A 22912-nucleotide genomic window follows, 5' to 3' on the forward strand; every position below is an offset into this window, starting at 1 on the left:
CTTATCTATTTTATGTATACTGGTTTGTATCTGTTAATCCCATATTTGTAATTTATCCTCTCCTTCCCCTTTGGTAACCAAAAGTTTGTCTTCTATGCCTGTGAGTCAGTTTCTTTTTTTTTTTTTAATTTTTGAATATTATTCTATTTATTTTTTTATACAACAGGTTCTTATTAGTTATCTATTTTATACATATTAGTATATATGTCAATCCCAATCTCCCAATTCATCTCACAACCACCCACCCCTCCACCACTTTCCCCCCTTGGTGTCCACATTTGTTCTCTACATCTGTGTCTCTATTTCTGCCCTGCAAACCGGTTCATCTGCACCATTTTTCTAGGTTCCACATATATGTGTTAGCACACGGTATTTGTTTATCTCTTTCTGACTTACTTCACTCTGTATGACAGTCTCTAGATCCAACCATGTCTCTACAAATGACCCAATTTCGTTCCTTTTTATGGCTGAGTAATATTCCATTGTATATATGTACCACAACTTCTTTATCCAGTCATCTGTCGATGGGCATTTAGGATGCATTCATGACCTGGCTATTGTAAATAGTGCTGCAATGAACATTGGGGTGCATGTGCCTTTTTGAATTATGGTTTTCTCTGGGTATATGCCCAGTAGTCCGATTGCTGGGTCATATGGTAATTCTATTTTTAGTTTTTTAAGGAACCTCCATACTGTTCTCCATAGTGGCTGTATCAATTTACATTCCCACCAACAATGCAGAGGGTTCCCTTTTCTCCATACCCTCTCCAGCATTTGTTGTTTGTAGATTTTCTGATGATGCCCATTCTAACTGGTGTGAGGTGATACCTCATTGTAGTTTTGATTTGCATTTCTCTAATAATTAGTGATGTTGAGAAGCTTTTCATGTGCCTCTTGGCCATCTGTATGTCTTTTTTGGAGAAATGTCTATTTAGGTCTTCTTCCCATTTTTGATTGGGTTGTTTATTTTTATAATATTGAGCTGCATAAGCTGTTTATATATTTTGGAGATTAATCCTTTGTCCATTGATTCATTTGCAAATATTTTCTCCCATTCTGAGGGTGGTCTTTCATCTTGTTTGTAGTTTCCTTTGCTGTGCAAAAGCTTTGAAGTTTCATTAGGTCCCATTTGTTTATTTTTGTTTTTATTTCCATTACTCTACGAGGTGGATCAAAAAAGATCTTGCTGTGATTTATGTCAAAGAGTGTTCTTCCTATGTTTTCCTCTAAGAGCTTTATAGTGTCCAGTCTTACATTTAGGTCTCTAATCCATTTTGAGTTTATTTTTGTGTATGGTGTTAGGGAGTGTTCTAATTTCGTTCTTGTACATGTATCTGTCCAGTTTTCCCAAAACTACTTATTGAAGAGACTGTCTTTTCTCCATTGTATATCCTTGCCTCCTTTGTCATAGACTAGTTGACCATAGGTGTGTGGGTTTATCTCTGGGTTTTCTATCTTGTTCCACTGATCTATATTTCTGTTTTTGTGCCAATACCATATTGTCTTCATTACTGTAGCTTTGTAGTGTAGTCTGAAGTTGGGGAGTCTGATTCCTCCAGCTCCATTTTTTTCCCTCAAGACTGCTTTGGCTATTCGGGGTCTTTTGTGTCTCCATACAAATTTTAAGATTTTTTGTTCTAGTTCTGTAAAAAATGCCATTGGTAATTTGATAGGGAGTGCATTGAATCTGTAGATGGCTTTGGGTAGTATAGTGATTTTCACAATGTTGATTCTTCCAATCCAAGAACATGGTATATCTCTCCATATGTTTGTATCATCTTAAATTTCTTTCATGAGTGTCTTATAGTTTTCTGCATACAGGTCTTTTGTCTCCTTAGGTAGGTTTATTCCTAGGTATTTTATTCTTTTTGTTGCAATGGTAAATGGGAGTGTTTCCTTAATTTTTCTTTCAGATTTTTCATCATTAGTGTACAGGAATGCAAGAGATTTCTGTGCATTAATTTTGTATCCTGCTACTATAACAAACTCATTGATTAGCTCTAGTAGTTTTCTGGTAGCATCTTTAGGGTTCTGTGTGTATAGTATCATGTCATCTGCAAACAATGATAGTTTTACTTTTTCTTTTCTGATTTGGATTCTTTTATTTCTTTTTCTTCTCTGATTGCTGTGGCTAGGACTTCCAAAACTATGTTGAATAATAGTGGCAAGAGTGGACATCCTTGTCTTATTCCTGATCTTAGAGGAAATGCTTTCAATTTTTCACCATTGAGAATGATGTTTGCTGTGGGTTTGTCATATATGGCCTTTATTATGTTGCAGTAGGTCCCCTCTATGCCTACTTTCTGAAGAGTTTTTTTTTTAATCATAAGTCAGTGTTGAATTTTGTCAAAAGCTTTTTCTGCATCTACTGAGATGATCACATGGTTTTTATTCTTCAATTTGTTAATATGGTGTATCACATTGATTGATTTGCGTATATTGAAGAATCCTTGCATCCCTGGGATAAATCCCACTTGATCATGGTGTATGATCCTTTTAATGTGTTGCTGGATTCTGTTTGCTAGTGTTTTGTTGAGGAATTTTGCATCTATATTCATCAGTGCTATTGGTCTGTAATTTTATTTTTTTGTAGTATCTTTGTCCGGTTTTTGTATCAGGGTGACGGTGTCCTCATAGAATGAGTTTGGGAGTGTTCCTTCTTCTGCAATTTTTTGGAAGAGTTTGAGAAGAATAGGTGTTAGCTCCTCTCTAAATGTTTGATAGAATTCACCTGTGAAGCCATCTGGTCCTGGACTTTTGTTTGTTGGAAGATTTTTAATCACAGTTTCAATTTCATTACTTGTGATTGGTCTGTTCATGTTTTCTATTTCTTCCTGGTTCAGTCTTGGAAGGTTATACCTTTCTAAGAATTTGTCCATTTCTTCCATGTCGTGCATTTTATTGGCATAGAGTTGCTTGTAGTAGTCTCTTAGGATTCTTTGTATTTCTGCGGTGTCTGTTGTAACTTCTCCTTTTTCATTTCTAATTTTATTGATTTGAGTCCTCTCACTCTTTTTCTTGATGAGTGTGACCAATGATTTATCAATTTTGTTTATCTTCTCAAAGAATCAGCTTTTAGTTTTATTGATCTTTGGTACTGTTTTCTTTGTTTCTATTTCATTTATTTCTTCTCTGATCTTTATGATTTCTTTCCTTCTACTAACTATGGGTTTTGTTTGTTCTTCTTTCTCTAGTTCCTTTAGGTGTAAGGTTAGATTGTTTATTTGAGATTTTTCTTGTTTCTTGAGGTAGGCTCTTATTGCTATAAACTTCCCTCTTAGAACTGCTTTTGCTGCATCCAAAAGGTTTTGAATCATTGTGTTTTTATTGTAATTTGTCACTAGGTATTTTTAAATTTCTTCTTTGATTTCTTCAGTGATCTCTTGGTTATTTAGTAATGTATTGTTTAGCCTCCATGTGTTTGTGTTTTTTACGTTTTTTGCCCTGTAATTGATTTCTAATCTCATAGCGTCAGAAAAGATGCTTGATATGATTTCAGTTTTCTTAAATTTACTGAGGCTTGATCTGTGACCCAAGGTGTGATCTATCCTGGAGAATGTTCCATGTGCACTTGAGAAGAAAGTGTAATCTGCTGTTTCCAGATGGAATGTCCTATAAATATCAATTAAATCTATCTGGTCTATTGTGTCATTTGAAGCTTGTGTTTCCTTATTAATTGTCTGTCTGGATGATCTGTCCATTGGTGTAAGTGAGGTGTTAACGTCCCCCACTATTATTGTGTTACTGTTGATTTCCTCTTTTATAGCTGTTAGCAGTTGCCTTTTGTATTGATGTGCTCCTATGTTGGGTGCATATATATTTATAATTGTTCTATCTCCTTCTTGGATTGATCCCTTGATCATTATGTAGTGTCCTTCCTTGTCTCTTATAACGTTCTTTATTTTAAAGTCTATTTTATCTGATATGAGTATTGCTACTCCAGCTTTCTTTTGATTTCCATTTGCATGGAATATCTTTTTCCATCTTCTCACTTTCAATCTGTATGTGTCCCTAGGTCTGAAGTGGGTCTCTTGTAGACAGCATATATATGGGTCTTGTTTTTGTATCCATTCAGCGAGCCTGTGTCTTTTGGTTGGAGCATTTAATCTATCACGTTAAAGGTAATTTTCGATACGTTTGTTCCTATTACCATTTTCTTAATTGTTATGGGTTTGTTTTTGTAGGTCCTTTTCTTCTCTTGTGTTTCCCACTTAGAGAAGTTCCTTTAGCATCTGTTGCAAAGCTCGTCTGGTGGTGCTAAATTCTCTTAGCTTTTGCTTGTCTGTAAAGCTTTTGATTTCTCCGTTGAATCTGAATGAGATCCTTGCCAGGTAGAGTAATCTTGCTTGTAGGTTTTTCCCTTTCATCACTTTAAGTATATCATGCCACTCCCTTCTGGCTTGTAGAGTTTCTGCTGAGAAATCAGCTGTTAACCTTATGGGAGTTCCTTTGTATGTTATTTGTTGTTTTTCCCTTGTTGCTTTCAATAATTTTTCTTTGTCTTTAATTTTTTATCAATTTGATTAGAATGTGTCTTGGCATGTTTCTCCTTGGGTTTATCCTGCCTGGGACTCTCTGCGCTTCCTGGACCTGGGTGGTTATTTCCTTTCCCATGTTAGGGAAGTTTTCAACTATAATCTCTTCAAATATTTTCCCGGGTCCTTTCTCTCTATCCTCTCCTTCTTGGACCCCTGTAATGAGAATGGTGGTGTGTTTAATGTTCTCCCAGAAGTCTTGTAGGCTGTCTTCATTTCTTTTCATTCTTTCTTCTTTATTCTGCTCTGCGGTAGTTATTTCCACTATTTTATCTTCCAGGTCACTTACCCATACTTCTGCCTCAGTTATTCTGCTATTGATTCCTTCTAGTGTATTTTTCATTTCAGTTATTGCATTTTTCATCTCTGTTTCTTTGTTCTTTAATTCTTGTAGGTGTTTTTTCTTTAATTCTTCTACGTCTTTGTTAAACATTTCTTGCATCTTCTAGATCTTTGCCTCCATTCTTTTCCCGAGGTCTTGGATCATCTTCACTATCATTATTCTGAATTCTTTTTCTGGAAGGTTGCCTATCTCCACTTCATTTAGTTGTTTTTCTGGGGTTTTATCTTGTTCCTTCATCTGGTACATAGCCCCCCTGCCTTTTCACCTTGTCTATCTTTCTCTGAATGTGGTTTTTGTTCCGTAGCCTGCAGGACTGTAGTTCTTCTTGCTTCTGCTGTCTGCCCTCTGGTGGATGAGGCTGTCGAAGAGGCTTGTGCAAGTTTCCTGATGGGAGGGACTGGTGGTGGGTAGAGCTGGGGGTTGCTCTGCTGGGTAGAGCTCAGTAAAACTTTAATCAGCTTATCTGCTGATGGGTGGGGCTGGGTTCCCTCCCTGTTGGTTTTATGGCCTGAGGCGACCGAACACTGGAGCCTACCTGGTTCTTTGGTGGGGCTAACTGTGGACTCTGGGAGGGCTCATGCCAAGGAGTACTTCCCAGAACTTCTGCTGCCAGTGCCCTTGTCCTCACGGTGAGCAACAGCCATCCCCCACCTCTGCAGAAGACCCTACAACACTAGCAGGTCTGGTTCAGTCTCCTATGGGGTCACTGCTCCTTCCCCTTGGTCCCAGTGTGCACACTAGTTTGTGTGTGCCCTCCATGAGAGGAGTCTCTGTTTCCCCCAGTCCTGTCAAAGTCCTGCAATCAAATCTCTCTAGCCTTCAAAGTCTGATTCTCTAGGAATTCCTCCTCCCATTGCCAGACCCTCAGGTCGGGAAGCTTGACGTTGGGCTCAGAACCTTCACTCCAGTGGGTGGGCTTCTGTGGTATAAGTGTTCTCTAGCTTGTGGGTCACCCACCCAGCAGTTATGGGATTTGATTTTATTGTGATTGCGCCCCCCTACCGTCTCATTGTTGCTTCTCCTTTGACTTTGGATGTGGGGTATTTTTTTGGTGAGTTCCAGTGTCTTCTTGTCAATGATTGTTCAGCAGTTAGTTGTGATTCCAGTGCTCTCGCAAGAGGGAGTGAGCACAGGTCCTTCTACTCCACCATCTTGAACCAATCTTTCTGTCAGTTTCTGTTTTGTACATAGATTCATTTGTATTATTTTTTAGATTCCATGTGTATGTGATATCATTATTTCCTTCCTTCTGCTGACTTTGGGCTTTGTTTGTTCTTCTTTTTCTAATTCTTTTACATGGTACGTTAGGTTGTTTATTTGAGATTTTTCTTATTTCTCGAGGAAGGCCTGTCTTGCTATGAATTTCCTTTTTGGAACTGCTTTTGCTGTATCCCCAAAATTTTGGAAAGTTGTTTTCTACTTTAATTTGTTTTGAGGTATTTTCTGATTTACTCTTTGATTTCATCATTGACCTTTGGTTTTTAGTTGCATGTTGTTTAGTCTCCATGTGTTTGTTCTTTTCTGTTTTTCTTTCTGTAGTTGATTTCTAATTGATACCACTGAGGTTGAAAAAAATGCTTGATATAATTTCTATCCTCTTAAATTTGTTGAGACTTGTTTTGTGACCTAGTATGTGATATATCCTGGAGAACATTCCATGTACACTTGAAAAGAATGTGTATTCTGCTGGTTTTGGATGGAATGTCCTGAAGATATCAGTTAAGTCCAACTAGTCTTGCTGTGCCATTTAGGACCACTATTGCCTTATTGATTTTCTTTCTAGATGATTTGTCCATTGATATCAGTGGGGTGTTATAGTCTCCTACAATTATTGTACTATTGTCAGTTTCTCCGTTTATGTCTGTTAGTATTTGCTTTATACATTTAGATGCTCCTGTATTGGGTGTGTATATGTTAAAGAGTATATATCCTCTTCTTGTATTGATCCCTTTTTATCATTATATAATGCTCTTTTTGTCTTTCATTATAGTCTCTGTTTTATTTTGTCTGATATGAGTATTGCTACTCCTGCTTTCTTGTCATTTCCATTTGCATGAAATATCCTTTTCTATCCCCTTACTTCCAGTTTGTGTGTGTCTTTTGCCCTGAAGTGAGTCTCTTGTAGGCAGCATATTGAAGGGTCTTGTTTTTTTTTTTTTTTTTTAACCAATCAGCTATCCTATGTCTTTTTTTTTTTTTTAAAGACTTTTTTTTAAAGGAATTCCTTTATTTTTATTATTTATTTATTTATTTATTTATTTTTGGCTGTGTTGGGTCTTCGTTTCTGTGCAAGGGCTTTCTCTAGTTGCGGCAAGCGGGGGCCACTCTTCATCGCGGTGCGCGGGCCTCTCACTATCGCAGCCTCTCTTGTTGCGGAGCACAAGCTCCAGATGCGCAGGCTCAGTAGTTGTGGCTCACGGGCCCAGTTGCTCCTTGGCATGTGGGATCTTCCCAGACCAGGGCTCGAACTCGTGTCCCCTGCATTAGCAGGCAGATTCTCAACCACTGCGCCACCAGGGAAGCCCTATCCTATGTCTTTTAATTAAAGCATTAATCCATTGATATTTAGAGTAATTTATTGATAGGTATGTACTTAATGCCATTTTATTACTTGTTTCCCAGTTGTTTTGTACTTTTTCCTCCGTTGATTTCTTCTTTTTGTTTCTCCCATTGTCGTTTGATGATATTCTTTTGTAGTATGCTTGAGTTCCTATCTTTTTGATTGTTGTGTATCTATTGTAGGTTTTTGCTTTGTGGTTACCATGGGGTTCATATATTGTTAACTCATAATTATATCTACTTGCTTTGAACTCACGGTCATTTAACTTCAAACACATTCTAAGAGATCTACAGTTTTTACTCCCCTCCCCCATATTTTGTTTTTGATGTATTTTTTTACAGCTTCATGTTTATCACATAAGTATGTATTGTAGTAGGAGTTGCTTTTACAACTTTTTGTCTTTTAATCTGTGTACTGGCTTATTTAAGTGATCTTCAATCCCCATACATATGTCTTTCCTATTGGGATTTTTCCCTTTCTGATAGATTCTTACTTCTGTTCCATTTTGAGAAGACCCATTAACATTTCTTTTAAGGTAGGTTTAGTATTGCTGAATTCTTTTAGTTTTCGCTTGTCTGAGAAGTTCTTTATCTCACCTTCTATTCTAAATGATAATCTTGCTGGGTAGACAATCTTAGGTTGCAGGTTCCTCTGCCTTTTCATTTTATTTAACTTTCTGTATCTCTATGATTTTGGGTGAAACCGTTACCTATTGTGGTCTTGAAGGGGTGTTCTTATGTGGGTGTGTCCCTATGCAGACTGTGTGTGCCCAGTGAATTTGGTGGATTTGACGTGGATGCCAGTCATATCTTTCCTCATGGTATGCTGGCCTCTATCACCTTGGTAGGGAATGTGGCTAGTAATGGAGGAGTTAGAGCCTGTGTGGGGTGTGAGATGTACTTCCTCTCTGCTTAGTGGCCATCACTGCCCTGTCAGGAGTGAGATCTGATCCAAAGTTGCTGGAGCAGAGGCCCTGAGATTTGGGCTCAAGCTGGTTCTGCTTCCTTTAAGTGTGTGTTTTTCCTTCTTCTTGCACTGGGCCTTTGATCCAAAGGCGGGGAGTGCTGAAGCAAGTGGGGCACATGTGCTTACAGATATGCTGATATGCTGCCCTGTAGGCATCTGTGGCTCCACTCAGATGCAACCTAAGTTTGCATCTTTTCCCCTGTTGTGATTGCCCCAGATCTAGTGTAAGGCTATGGCATGGAGTGGGAGGGGTTGGAGTGTTTGCTTGTCTGAAACTGGGGAGCATGGAATGGTCGTCATGGGAGTTCAAGCACCTGCACTGCCATCAGAAGTCTGGGCTGCTTCTGGGGTGCTGTTTAAATAACTGCCAACAATGGACACTGCTCCACTTAGACCACAGCCCAGGCCCCTAGGTCGCCTCTGCATCTTTAGATTGAGTCTTTTCCCAGGTCCTGTCTGGCCTAGATCCAGGGCCAAGCTGTGGCTTGGAGTGAGCAGGGCTTGACATTCACTCGGCTCAGACTGGGGTGTGTGGCAAGGCGGCAGCCGCTAGGGCACACCTCTCTCTGCCCTGTCTGGTGGTAAGCTAACATTGCACACTCCTCATGAGTGGAGTCTAGGCTTCTCTAGCCTTTCAGTGGTTCTCCAAGCAGCCAAAGGGGCTTGTCTCCTATATGTAGGACCCCAGGAGGGGGACGTCCAATCTGTGGCTTGACCCACTCACTTCCCAGGGTGAATGTCTGCCTGTGTGATCTCCCTTTTCCTCTTAGTCCTCTCCCAGAGGCACAGGCCTCTTACCTGATGCTTTTATTCCCATCCTAGCCAATTACATGTGTATCTTTCTTACAGCCTTCATTGTATAGGAGTCCTTCTGCATGTTTCCAGTTAATTTTCCATTAGAATTGTTCCACATGTGGATGTATTTTTGAATTCTTTGTCAGGGGAGGTAAGCTCACATCCTCTTCATCTCCCACCTTCCATACTCCAATTCTTACACTTCTATTTGATCAACATTCTTAAACTCTTATTTATGTTTCTTCTCTGCTGTGAAAAGGCATTTTCATTTTTTCTTCTCTCATCTTTTCCTTCTAACCACTCAAAATATTTTTATTATTTGTCAGATTTATCCTTTTCTCACTATACAAAATAGTAATATTTTAGTTTAGGCAGTAATGATCTATCTCTTGGATTAGTCCATTAAGTTTTTTAAGTCTCCTTGCTTCCAAGTTCTTTCCACTCTTTTCATTCTCCAACATTCATACCAATTATCTTTCAATAATAATAAAGAGGATTATATCACTCCATGCTTAAAAACCTCCACTGGTTCTTTACTAGTTATAGGATAAAAATTAAAAGTTCCTAGACATACAAGCATTTCATATCTGATCTCAATCTACATTTCTAGATAATCTCCTGTCCTACCAGCAACACATACTACAGTCCTGCCACTCTGAACAAGTTCTATTTCCTTAGGTGTCTTTGCCCTTTACAACAATGTAGGCCTGAACATGCCTAAAATCAGCCTATGCTACTTTAGTATACAATTGGTACTCATCTTTTAAGTCTCCTCTCCAACTTCAAATTTCGTACTTCTTTATCACTTTGCTAGTATTTCTGTAACTGCCCCCATAATGCAGTATTACTTGTCTTACGATGTAACCACCATTAAACAGTATTATAATGTAACTGAAAACCCTTCTTGGGCAGAAGACCATATCTCATTCATATGTATAACCCTTGTTAATCATCATATGTATAACCCTTGTTAATCAATGTCCAAATAATAGGTACTTAAGACACTTCACATTTTTATTCTCTACTTTTCTAGGCTGCAATTCTGTTACTCATCAGTTTGACATCCATATTTAAACATGATAACATATCTTCCATATTAAGGGAAAAAGCCATATCTTGGCCCTACATCCCCTCTGGCTATTGTTCGGTAGCGGTAGCTCTTTTCCTTTCACAGCCAAGCTACACTTGGTATTTTTTCTTTCTTGCTCTCCATTTCTTTCCAACTCATCGCAATCTCTTTTCTGTCCCTATCCCTCCACTGAAATTTCTCTGACAAAAGTTGCCAGTGTGACTTTTTTGTTGTGAAGTACAGTGGACACATTGCCTCTAAGCTGGATATTTTCTCTTTATCCCTCCAGATTCACTTTCCATGCTTCTCTACTTGTCTCTGCTAGGCAGAGACAAAATGATCCCTTGCCTTTTGATTTATGGCTGACTTTGACCAATGAAAGGTACTAGGAAGAGATGGGAGAGTGACAGAAGAAAGAGGTTTTTGATAATTGTTTCTCTGGCTTCCTCTCTGTTGGGCTTGGTTTAGTAGTGGCAATGTTCCTCTACCTATCAGCCCTCTCCTATAGCTATAGCTCTTTTCAGTTCAGGTCTGTGGTGGTATTACTGACTTTGTTGTCAGTTCTGGGGTTGCTTCATCATCCACTGTTGGCTTCCCAGTCTCTTTACTAACCTTTTTTCATTACCCCGTTTAAACGTTACATGTTTTCCGCCAGTATCCTGACTGATACAAACTTTTTATTTTACTGATTCTCTAAAAGCCATTTGATCTCTGTAAACTGCTTTTTTTCCCCATGAAAGTCTGTACTTCCTTAGTTCTACCTTCTCTCTCTATATAGTCCAGTATCAACCATTCTGTTCCTATCTGTAGGCTTCCCTCTTTTCACTTCCTTAAATGTTGCTGTTCTTTAGTGTTCTAACCTAGCTCTGTTGTCATAGTATATAATCTCCACAGCTGATCTCATCCACTGTTTTGGCTTCAAATGTCTTAAGCCTAGATCTTTCTCTTGAGCTCTAGACCCATGTAATTTCAATTACATATATTGAAATAGCCTCCTGTTTTGTCCTCTTTCAATCAGTTATCCACACTTGTTCACAATAGATTGAAATGATATGTTAAAAAAGAAAAGTTGATCTTATCTCCCATCTGCTCAAATCCTTCATTGACTCCTCCTAAATGCTCAGGATAAAGTTTATATTCCTTAGCATGTAGGTCATTTACCTCTCCAATCTCACATCTAGTGAGCTATTGGTATTCTGCATTCTATTATTCAGCCATCTCTGACTCCTAGAACACATCATTCCTTCTGTTACTCCTGGCCTTTCCACATGTCTGGAATACCATCTACCCACTTGTTTCATGATTAACGCCTATTTTCTTCAAAGCTTTGCTGAAGAGTTTTTTATTCCATGAAGTCTTTCTTGAACTATCATAAAGACTGAGAGAATGAATTTAATTGTTCTTAGATCTGATCAAGGGAACTATTTGCCACAGGTATTCTAAAAATGGAAGTACTTTAGTAAATAACATTATAAACAGGTAAAATATTAACATAAATTACATATGAATTGCAGACATCATTACATAAATTAATATTAAATATTATTATCATTATCTATTTGGTACTGTTCTATACTTTTTGAAGCATTATTTTACTTCTCTCCTAGATTATACTCTTGGGATTACATTTTTGAATATTACACTTCTCCATATCCCCTTCTCAATGCCTGATATAATGCTATGTACATAGTAGGTTCAAGAAACATTTATAATAAATAAATGGAAAATACAGGATGTCAGAGGGTACTCTGGTTGGTTGGTCCATCCTATTGCTTCAAGATAATTCATTTAAACTAACCTGGAGAGGAACCAGGAGGCACTGTAGCTTTTTAAAGATATCCAGGAAAGATTTTCAGTGAGGAAAAACCCATTTCTACTATAAAGTTACTCCTTTTACCTAAATTTATATCATTACAACTCAAAATATTTTTTTTCTCTCAGTAAAACCAATATCAATGTTTTAAAATGGTTTTTATGATAATTCCCATAGAAAATTACTAACATAGGCAGCATTGTAATACCAAAGACAACAAATTAAAATTCCTACTTACTCTTGAAGCAGCTTATATTGTACTCTACCTCAATTCAATGTGTGAAAATAAAATAGTAAACTCTAAAACAGAGGTAAGGAGTAACTGATGAAAAGACCTACAAACTCAGCAACTAGAGAGCTATTTAATTATTATATATTAGTAATTACACATGATAATCATAAATTACTTACCTCCAGTCTATTATTGGTCTGTGGGAAGAGGGAAGGTTTACCTCTGATTTTAAGTTGGATTCCTGAATTTGTTTGAGGGCCTCTTCTAATGGAGGAACTGGTTTTTGAAAAACTAAGGGGATAATAAAGGTCAAATAGTACAGAATCACTTCATCTTCAACACTCTCTTTATATATAATTTAATTGGTCAATGATAAAATACTACCTTAAAACTTTTGTAAAAATATATTTTTTAGAATAGTGTAAATATTTTAAATTTAGACACCCAATTCCCCAATAAGAAACAGTTACCTCAAAATTATCATCACCAATTTTAAGAATATTTATTTGGAAAAATGAAACATTGAGAAATGTCCAGCCTTTTTAGTCTGGCATGCAAACTCCATTATATCTGATTTCATAGTTCCATAAACTTCTGACAAAATTTACAAATATTCTTATGAAGAAAAGGGGAAGATATAAAAACACCATTTAACATTTATTGAGCATTTACTGTTAAAGACATTATTTTTAAGCACTGTATAAGTATTAATTAATTTAATTCTTACTAAGGCCTTTGAGGCAGATGCTATTTGAATCTCCATTTTGCATCTGAGGAAACTGAAGCATAGAGAAGCTAAGTAACTTGTTCAAAGTCATACATTATATGGACACTCATCCACATACCGCTCTGCACAACCTCTAATCCAACCCTAGCTCCCATAAGTATCCACTTTCCCAAGAATTTCCATTGTACACTTTGGTACACACCTTCTTGTTTCAGTTGAAACATAGCTGCTTTTTAAAGGATATTGCTTTTCCTTCAGCCCTCTTATGGGGAGGCACAAATAACTAAAAATAACTCAAGGTCTGAAGGTAGAGTAGGTGACTTTCTAGCTCTCCAATGACACTACCAAACTGTTTCCTCCTTTCTCCTTTAAAAAACCTATGTCCTCAGACTTTTCCACTATTATAATGTTTTTTATTTACCTTAAAATGTTTAAGCAAAACCAGTATATTTTTATGAATGGGTTAGTTCAAACTTGAACTCTAGAGTCAAGGGGTTATTGCATAAAATACTAGTGAAAAATGCACAGTTACAAGATGGTTTGCTGGATATTCTAATCATAAAGGACCAATCCTCTTGAGGCAGAAACTATCAAGCTTTAGATTTTGATTATTTTTCTAATTAGCATAATCAATGTCCCAAATGGTTGCTTATTGGTAAAACTAATGGCCAGTTGCACAGCCTGATGAATGTTAAAAATGGACTTTCTTTGTTGAAATTGAAGATATTTAAGACAAGTGGACTTTCCTAAAATATTTTAATCACTCTCTACCCTTGCATGAACAGAGAATAAGAATCTAGGGAGGTCTATACCCTATACCCTTACAGATGGTATTGAGGTTTGATCTCTGATTAGTCTTGGCTCCAGCTGTTAAACAGGAACATTTCTGATGGTCCAATACCAGAAGGCACAAAAATTTTGTCTCTGGAATGTGACTGTGTAAGTCTGAGTGGATCTTTCACATAAAGTGTAGTCAGAGAACCTAAAAGGATAGAGAACTGGGACTTTATTGAGCTTAGAGAACAAGTCGTACCCATCGTTTTGTGTCTGCTTTACTAAAAATGTTTAGTTGTGCTAGACTATAGTCTGAGACTTCGCTTTTATTAACACTCACCACTTATTGTCTATCAAAGAGAACTTAAAAACTACCTTTAAAACTAAGGTAGTTTTACAAACAGTTTACAAACACCCATTACTCTTTCTTGTTGCTGTTGTCTAATGACCTTCTAGTCACTACCTCATACTCACTGATGAAAATTTAAGCTTACATTTTTTGAGTACTTACGGTGTATTCGGGCTTTATTATTTCATTTAAACCACTAGCCTCCTCCTTCCAGTTCTTTTGCTCTAATATTCTAACTCCAGCAATTCTCTGACCTCATCGAAACTCCCAATCCCTTTTTCGAAGCAAGGGGAAGCATCAGCTATCATGTACAATGGGTGAACCTTTGGTTTAACTCTCATAATTTGGGAATAAACTAAACCAATAGACAATTAAATACACAGTTATTTATCATAGCTTTGTTGTTGCTCTTCACTCATGGCATTACATTTTCTTAAAATTTTAATTTAATATTTTGTACAGGTAATATATTCATGTTCAGAAATAAAAATAAAATACACATTTGGAAGTCTTGCTCTTATTGGTCATTTGTGTATTCTATCACTGTTTATGCAAATACAAACATACATAAGTATATATTCTATTTTAAAAAGTTGAAGTATAGTTAATTTACAATACTATATTAGTTTCAGGTGTACAACACAGATATTCAATATTTTTATGGATTATACTCCATTTAACATTATTAAAAAATAATGGCTATATTTCCCTGTGCTGTACAGTATATCCTTGTTGCTTGCCTATTTTATACACAGTAGTTTGTGTCTTTTAACCCAGCAGTTCCCAACCTTTTTTGGCACCAGGGACTGGTTTCGTGGAATACAATTTTTCCACAGACAGGGGTGGGGGGTATGGTTCAGGCAGTAATGCGAGCAATGGGGAGTGACGGGGAGCAATGGGGAGTGGCAGATGAAGCTTTGCTTGTTCGCCCACTGCTCACCTGCTCACCTGCTCACTGTTCGCCTCCTGCTGTGCAGCCCTGTTCCTAACAGGCTGCGGACCACTGGTGGTCCGCAGTCTGGGGGTTGGGGACCCCTGTTTTAACCCATACCCCTATTTTTCCCACCCTTTTCACCCTCTACACTGGTAACCACTAGTTTGTTCTCTGTATCTGTAAGGTTATTTCTGTTTTTAAATATACATTCATTTGTTTTATTTTTTAGATTTTGCATATAAGTGATAACAGAGCTTGTCTTTCTCTGACTTATTTCAATAAGGATAATACTCTATAGGTCCATCCATATTGTTGCAAATGGCAGAATTTCATTCTTTTTTGTGGCTAATATGTCATTGTATATATTTTCCCTAATTCAGTTAGAATTCTTATTACTATTGCTTTGAATTCTTTATCTGGTAAATTATTTGTTTCATTATTTGTGTTTTTCTCTTGCTTTTTCAATGGAGACCAATTCTTCTATCTTCTCATTTTGCTTAACAGTCTCTGTCTCTGTGAAATTAGGTGAAACAGCTACCTATTGCTGTCTTGAAGGGGTGTCCTTATGTGGGAGCATCCCTATACAGCCTGTGTGTCCAGTGGTTTTGGTGGGAGAGCTGGATTTGACATGAACACAAGTCATGTCTTTCCTCAGGGTGTGCTGGCAGATATCACTTTGGAAGGATGTGGGGCTGGAGAAGGAGGGGTTAGGGCCAGAGCCAGGAGAGAGCTGGGGCTTTCTCTCTGCTCAGGGACTGTCACCACCTTATTGGGGCCAGGGTCAGGTCCCAAGTTGCTGGAGCAGAAGCCCTAAGGATTGGGTCTGAGCTAGCTCTGTTCCATTTAAGTGTGAGCTTCCCCTCTCCCAGCACCAGCACTCTTGCCCCTGAGGTGAGCAGTGCTGGAACAAGAGGGGCCAGTGTGAGCTCTTGGTGTGTGACCAGGTGCAGGCTGCAACAGTTTGGCCACATAAAGAGTTTGGGCTGCTTCTGATGCGCTGCCTGTGCAAGTGTCCATGCCCTCACCCAAAGGATACCACTTTGGTTCTGAATTGCCTCTGTGTCTCACGGCTGAGCTCTTCCTTTGGTTGTGGCAGCCCTTGCTCCAGTGTGGAGCTGTGACATGAAGTAAGCAGGGATTGAGCATTCACTTGGCTCAGGCTGCGGTGTGCTCCAGAGCAGTTTCAGGAAACCAGTCAGCCACCTGCGCAGTTTCAATCTGCCTCTCTGCCCTCTTTTGGGAGTAAGCAAGTGTGCGTGTACTCCTCCCAAGCTCGAGTACAGGCTTCCCACAGCCCTCCTGTTAGTCCCACCAGCCCTCCAACCAGCCTAGGGGCTCATCTTCCCTGTGTTGGAACCCAGGACTGGGGCGCCCAATATGTGGCTAGAACAGAATCACTCACTTCTCAGGGAGGATTTCTGCCTGTGTAATCTCCCTTTTCCTCTGAGTACCCTTCCTGGGGCACAGGTCCCAACCTGATCGCTTCTCTTTCTTTCCTACCCTATTCCATGTGGATCTTTCTTTCAGCCTTGGTTGCACAGGAGTCTTTCTACCAGTTTCCAGTGAGAACTGTTTCACATGTAGATGTATTTTTGATGTGTTTGTTGGGGGAGGTGAGTTCTATGTCCTCCTACTCCACCATCTTGATCTCCTCCCTTAATACATATTCTAATTTCCCTCTTGTCTTACACAGAAGGTAGAATATTATGTATACTGATATGAATCTATACAATTTGGGGGGCTTCATTAAGAAAAAATACTGTAAAACTACTTATATAAAATTAGATGTAGAGGCCATGACAGTGAAACTTAAACCTTATTGGCTTTATTGTAAATCTGTCTCTGCTGGAGATTGTTCCGTTTAAGTCCATAAAGAATTTCCCAGTTTTTTAATAGTTGCATTATATTCTATTGAGTGAATATGTACGTCATTTGTTTTTACTAAAACTCCTCACTTTCTGTACATAGGCCCTTGGGTAGTCAGCACCCTTTCTGGGGCAAATGATACTCATGAGTGGTGAGTACTCTGAGGCATTTAATACAACTGACCACATCCGCTTTCTTAAAACTACCTTTTCTTTTGCCTCTTATAACAATTTTCTTTGTTTGCTTTTGTTTCCCATCCTGCTTTCTTGATAACTACTTCTCAAAATCCACTTTTAGTTTTCATTTCTCTACTTATAATAAATGCTAGTGTGCACTAAGGTTCTATTTTAGGCCCTATCTTCAATCTGCGTCTATATCCAATATTTACCTTACCTTTCCACATGGCTTCCTTTACCAACTATATATCTATTAATCAGTGACTCTTAAATATAATTTCTATTCCATATCTTTTTCTTAAGTTTCAGATACATATTTCTAGTTGTTGATTTGATTTCCCCATTTGCATGAGTCATGGGAAGCTCAAAATCAATGCACTTAAAATTTAATAAATAATCTTTCATATCTCTAATCTGATTCTTCTTCTTTATTTGCAACCTTGATTAATATCATCATCCACCAAAATAATTAATTCATTAACAAAGTCCTTATTGAGTGCTAAAAATTTGTGAGGCTGTGTGCTAGTTCCTAGGGGCACTGTTCTCCTAGTCTTTCTTCCAGGCATCTTGATAAATTAGTAACTGAATCTACTGATTATATCTCTTGAATGTATTACCTCCTGTCTCTATACCCAGTGCAGTGCTTTAATTTAGCAGCTTAACACTTCTTGCCACAAATACGGAAATAGTCTACTACTAGTCTACTTACTTTAATATGTCTCTACTTCAATTCACCTTCCATGTTGTATGGATAATTATCTTTCTAACAAACAAATCTAATTTTAGCACAGACTCTTAGTTTCCTACCTAATATCCATTTTCCCTTTGTTCCTTGGTAACACACCCTATATTGTTAGGGGTGGCCATATAGCCACATTAAAAAAAACAACAACTATATTTTCCAGTCTCCCTTGCAGATGGAGTTGCCAATTAGATATAAGCAGATAGATGGGGGGCTTCTAGGAAAACAATTTAAAGGGAACTCAGAGGTATACCCTTCTGTCCTTTACATTTCTTCCTTCTTCCTGTCTACAACACTGACATGATGTCTGGAGCTTCAGCCGCTACCATATGACCATGAGGGTGAAGCTACGTAAATCACATACTGAGGGCAGCTGAGCTGAGAGACAGAAGGAGTCTGTGTTCCCAGTGACTTTGCATAATCATCAAACCAGCTCCTGACTGCCGAACTGAGGACTTCACATTACACTAGAGAAAAATAAACCCCTATGATGTTTAAGATATTATTATTTTTAGCAATGTTACTAGCTGCCCTTACTTTCAGTAAGATCTCTTATTGACCCAGTTAACTGGCTTGTTTCCAGTTAAACAACTTTAAGTGGACTGTATATTGGATAAAGACAAAATTCCTAGCATGGCATACAAAGCTCTTAGAGAATTGTTCCAACTCATTTTTCTAGGCCTATATCCATTTTTTCCCCCATCCTATGCTTTGGATACACTTTGTATTTGCATTATATAATTTACTTGCAAAAGCTGTTCCTTATGTCTGGGATGTTTTTAAATTGTCTCTTTGCTTGGCAAAATGCTTATTCTTCAAGATTCAAATTTTTCCAGGGATAATATCCCTCATATCCCTGTATAAGTTTTGTGTTCTTTCCTCTGTGCTCTCATAGTACTTTACACATTCTGCTACCATAGCAATTATATTTATTGACATTAATTGTTTATATTACTCTCATCTCCAAAATAAACTGTGAGGTCTTTAATGGTAGAATACAATTAGATTTCTCTGTATCTCAGCATCTCAGCTTAACCCAGGGCTGTGTACAATGCAGCACAACATATGTTTGCTGAATACATAAAGGTTCTGCTTCTCCTTTTTTTTTGAAGCTTTGACATTTTGTTGCTAATTCTGTGTTACTATTTAAGGCATAAAAAAATGTAGATGTGATATTGAAGAATCAAACATAATCATTTAAAAATTCTGAATTGGTTTCGGTCTTAGATTGTTGGATTATGTCACTCTGTACTTTTGTTTTATTTTGCCAGTCTCTCAAATATGAATTTGAGCAAAAATGTGGACAAAATGCCAAAATGAATCTGACATTAAATTATTAAACCTAACGACTTCCCTGCCGGTCCAGTGGTTAAGACTCCATGCTTCCACTGCAGGGGGCACGGGCTTGATCCCTGGTCAGGGAATTAAGATTCCACATGCCGTGTGGTGCAGCCAAAAAAAAAAAAAAAGGATATATATATATATATATATACATATATATATATATATATATATACACACACACACACATATATGTATACATATATATAAATTTACTAAACCTAAATGCTAAATTTTCTTTTTATGTTAAGCTATTTATTAAATCAGTTTTAAAAAGACAAAACACTGTAAGCCAGTATTAAGTAGAATCAAACTTGTGTACTTTCCAAATTTACAAATAGAGCCAACAAAATATTAATTCTCCAAATTAAACCTATATCAAATTGCAATTTTTCATTTGGTTAAAGTCCTATTATTCAAAAGGCATAGTAGTCTTTTTAGTCTGAATTTCCACTTTGTTTCTTAATTTATTTTATTGGCTACTCAAGCTGAATGTGATTATAACTTTCATTTTTTTGCTTTTATATTGCTCTAGAAATTAAGGCACCTGTTCTCTTCCGCTGTGAAAAAGGAATATGGGCACGCTGGAATTTTTCAGTAACTTCTTCAAACTTTTGTTTTCGTTGTTGAAGTATTTGTTCTCTGATTTGGTGTTCTCTTTCTTCTTGTTGTTTTCGTTTCTCTTCAAAAGCTCTGTATTTAAAACACAAGGTAGACAACAGAATTAGATAATAAGTTTATAAAATCACAACACAGAAAATAGTTCCAAAACAATGCATTTATTATATAAGAGTGTTTTCATATTTCAAAAGTTTAATTACTTAGAACAACGTTTTAAATTTAAAAAGGCCCTTTGCTAAGAATTTAAATACCTTTGCAAATAGTAATTTCAGAACCTTATCTAGGTCTTCTGTAACTAAAAGAAGGCCTTTAATGAAGCTCTTTCTAATTTTGGGCAGGCCTGCACACATGTCCCACTTCCACTTCCCAAGCCCTGCTGTGGAAAAAGTCTTTTCTAAAAAGCTACACTATTTTCTATAATGTGAAGAACTAACTCATTGGTAAAAGAATCAGTCTTGAAAATTATGGGTAACAAGGAAAATATTGTATATTTCTCTTTTTCTTTTAGCCAAAAGTTCAAAATTGGCAGTCATGTTGAGTCTGAACTGTGCTAAAAATCCGGACAATTTACATAAAAATCTTGATTCTCGACTTCTCTTGAAAATATGAAAGATTTGGCAACCCTGGACTCTTATTCACACATGGTTATAAACACCTGCCCATAATTCTTACCATCTCTATTTTTCTTAACTTTCCTGATTCATTTATTTCTGATTGTCCCTAGGCATTTGAGTTTATATTCAAAGAATTAATTTCAAAGAATTAATTATGTTCATAAGAATGTGTGTGTTTGAATGATTCAATAATTATCTTCTGGATAATGAGAAAAATGAAGAAGCAAGTCTACAACTCACTGGTAGAGAAACCTCCACGTACCTCTTTGGAATACATGGGGTTGGGAGGTGGTTGGTAAGAACTCTTTAAATTTTTCAGTGTCATAGGTTACTATTAACCATCCTTCCAAAGACCTCCACTGGCTGGAGCATTATTCTAGTTTAATAACTCAGATTTTAGGAACTATAATTCTGGGCAGTAGGGCCGTAGATCTTCAAGTGGTTCAGTCTCTGAGGTAGGTACGAGGTAGTGGTGTGGTGCCACAGGTGAGAGAGGATATTTTTACTTCTCAAAACAATCTCCTTCAAGAATTCCCCCAGAATCCATCATTGGGTACTGGAACAAGCCCTGCTGTCCCAGGAGCGCATGGAAACCTTTCACTACTAGGAAATCTGCCAGTTGCTTTCAGGACCAGCCAACTGTCCTGGGAGTGTGTGGATAACTCCTCCCACTAGGAAATTTGCTAGTGGGTGCCAGGACTTGCCCTGGTGTCCTAGGAGGGCACAGATAGCTCCCTGCACTAGGAAATTCACCCAGAGGAGGGGCTGAAACCACAGCTGAGCCCCAGGGGCTATGTGACTAAGAAAGAAGAGCTGAAATCTCTCCTCGTGGCTGCACAAACTGTGGACTTACACCTTGGCTGACAGATTCCTAAATTCAGTGTCTGTGAAACATCTGAAAGGACAAGTGCTCTTGCATCTGGGACGAGTCTGGCTTTACCAGCTGTGGGCTCTGTGGGCATGTACATGTGGGAGTAGGGCCAGACCAGAATTTGAGCTGCCTCCATAGCTCCCACAGCGGGTCCAGGTGCATGATTACTGCAGTACTGGGACCTAACCTCAGTAGACCTGCGCTGGTGGCTGGGTGAAAAGAATGTCCAAGAGTTACCAGGGCCAATTGCCAGCATACCCACAGTTAAGGTGGGACTGAGAGCAGTGCCAACAACAGATACTTTGTGAGCCCACACAGTGGGTGAAAGGGGACACAACAGAGCACATACACAGGTGAACAGCTCTAAAGGAGGAAAACTCAGTGGCTTCTCTCCTAGTGAGAATGCTCCAATTCTGCCTACCTTGCACCACAGATCAGAACCACAGCGAAGAAACAGATCTGGGGGCCTCTACTCCAACACCTAGGGAGCAGACTCCACCCCTGACAGGGCAGTGACAACCACAGAGCAAAGGGGAGCCCCTGCTCAATATCTAGGGCAGGCTCTGATCACCACAACACCAATCAAAGCCCCTATCGAGGGGATAACAGCACAAGCCTCTGGACCAACCTCACCCAACAGGGGGCAGACACCAGAAACAAGAGGAACTACAACACTGCAGCCTGCAGAAAGGAGACCACAAACACAGTAAGTTAGACAAAATGAGATGACAGAAAAATAAGTTACAGATGAAGGAGCAAGGTAAAAATCCACAAGACCAAATAAATGAAGAGGAAATAGGCAATCTACCTGAAAAAGGATTCAGAGTAATGATAGTAAAGATGATCCAAGATCTCAGAAACAGAATGGAGGCATGGATCAAGAAGATACAAGAAAAGTTTAACAAAGAACTAGAAGAACTAAAGAACAAACAAACAAAGATGAACAAGACAATAACTGAAATAAAAAATATACTAGAAGGAATCAATAGCAGAATAACAGAGGCAGAAGAATGGATAAGTGAGCTGGAAGACAGAATGGTGGAAATCTCTGCCATGGAACAGAATAAAGAAAAACTCTTTATTCTGTTCTCAGAGACCTCTGGGACAATATTAAATTCAGTCTCAGAGACCTCTGGGACAATATTAAATGTACCAACATTCCAATTATAGGGGTCCCAGAAGAAGAAGAAAAAGAGAAAGGGCCTGAGAAAATATTTGAAGAGATCATAGTCAAAAACTTGCCTAACATGGGAAAGGAAATAGTCACCCAAGTCCAGGAAGCGCAGAGAGTCCCATACAGGATAAACCCAAGGAGAAACATGCCGGGACACATATTAATCAAACTAACAAAAATTAAATACAAAGAAAAATATTAAAAGCAACAAGGAAAAGCAAAAATAAAATACAAGGGACTCTCCATAAGGTTTTCAGCTGATTTTTCAGCAAAAACTCTGCAGGCCAGAAGGGAGTGGCAGGATATATTTAAAGTGATGAAAGGAAAAACCAAATCCAAGAATACTCTAACCAGCAAGGCTCTCATTCAGATCTGACAGAGAAATCAAAAGCTTTACAGACAAGCAAAAG

General features: G+C 38.0%; 1 protein-coding gene across 1 annotated transcript in view; it reads right to left on the reverse strand.

Moving 5' to 3' along the window:
• Window positions 1-22912, reverse strand: part of CEP126 (centrosomal protein 126) — a 129301-nt gene that overhangs the window by 49102 nt on the left and 57287 nt on the right. Inside the window, 2 exon segments of the mRNA XM_082410095.1 lie at window positions 12493-12604; window positions 19770-19915. Coding sequence (XP_082266221.1) covers window positions 12493-12604; window positions 19770-19915 — 258 coding nt within the window.

Source organism: Balaenoptera physalus (assembly GCF_965194825.1).
Source record: "Balaenoptera physalus genome assembly, chromosome: 10".
Classification (NCBI taxonomy): Eukaryota; Metazoa; Chordata; class Mammalia; order Artiodactyla; family Balaenopteridae; genus Balaenoptera; species Balaenoptera physalus.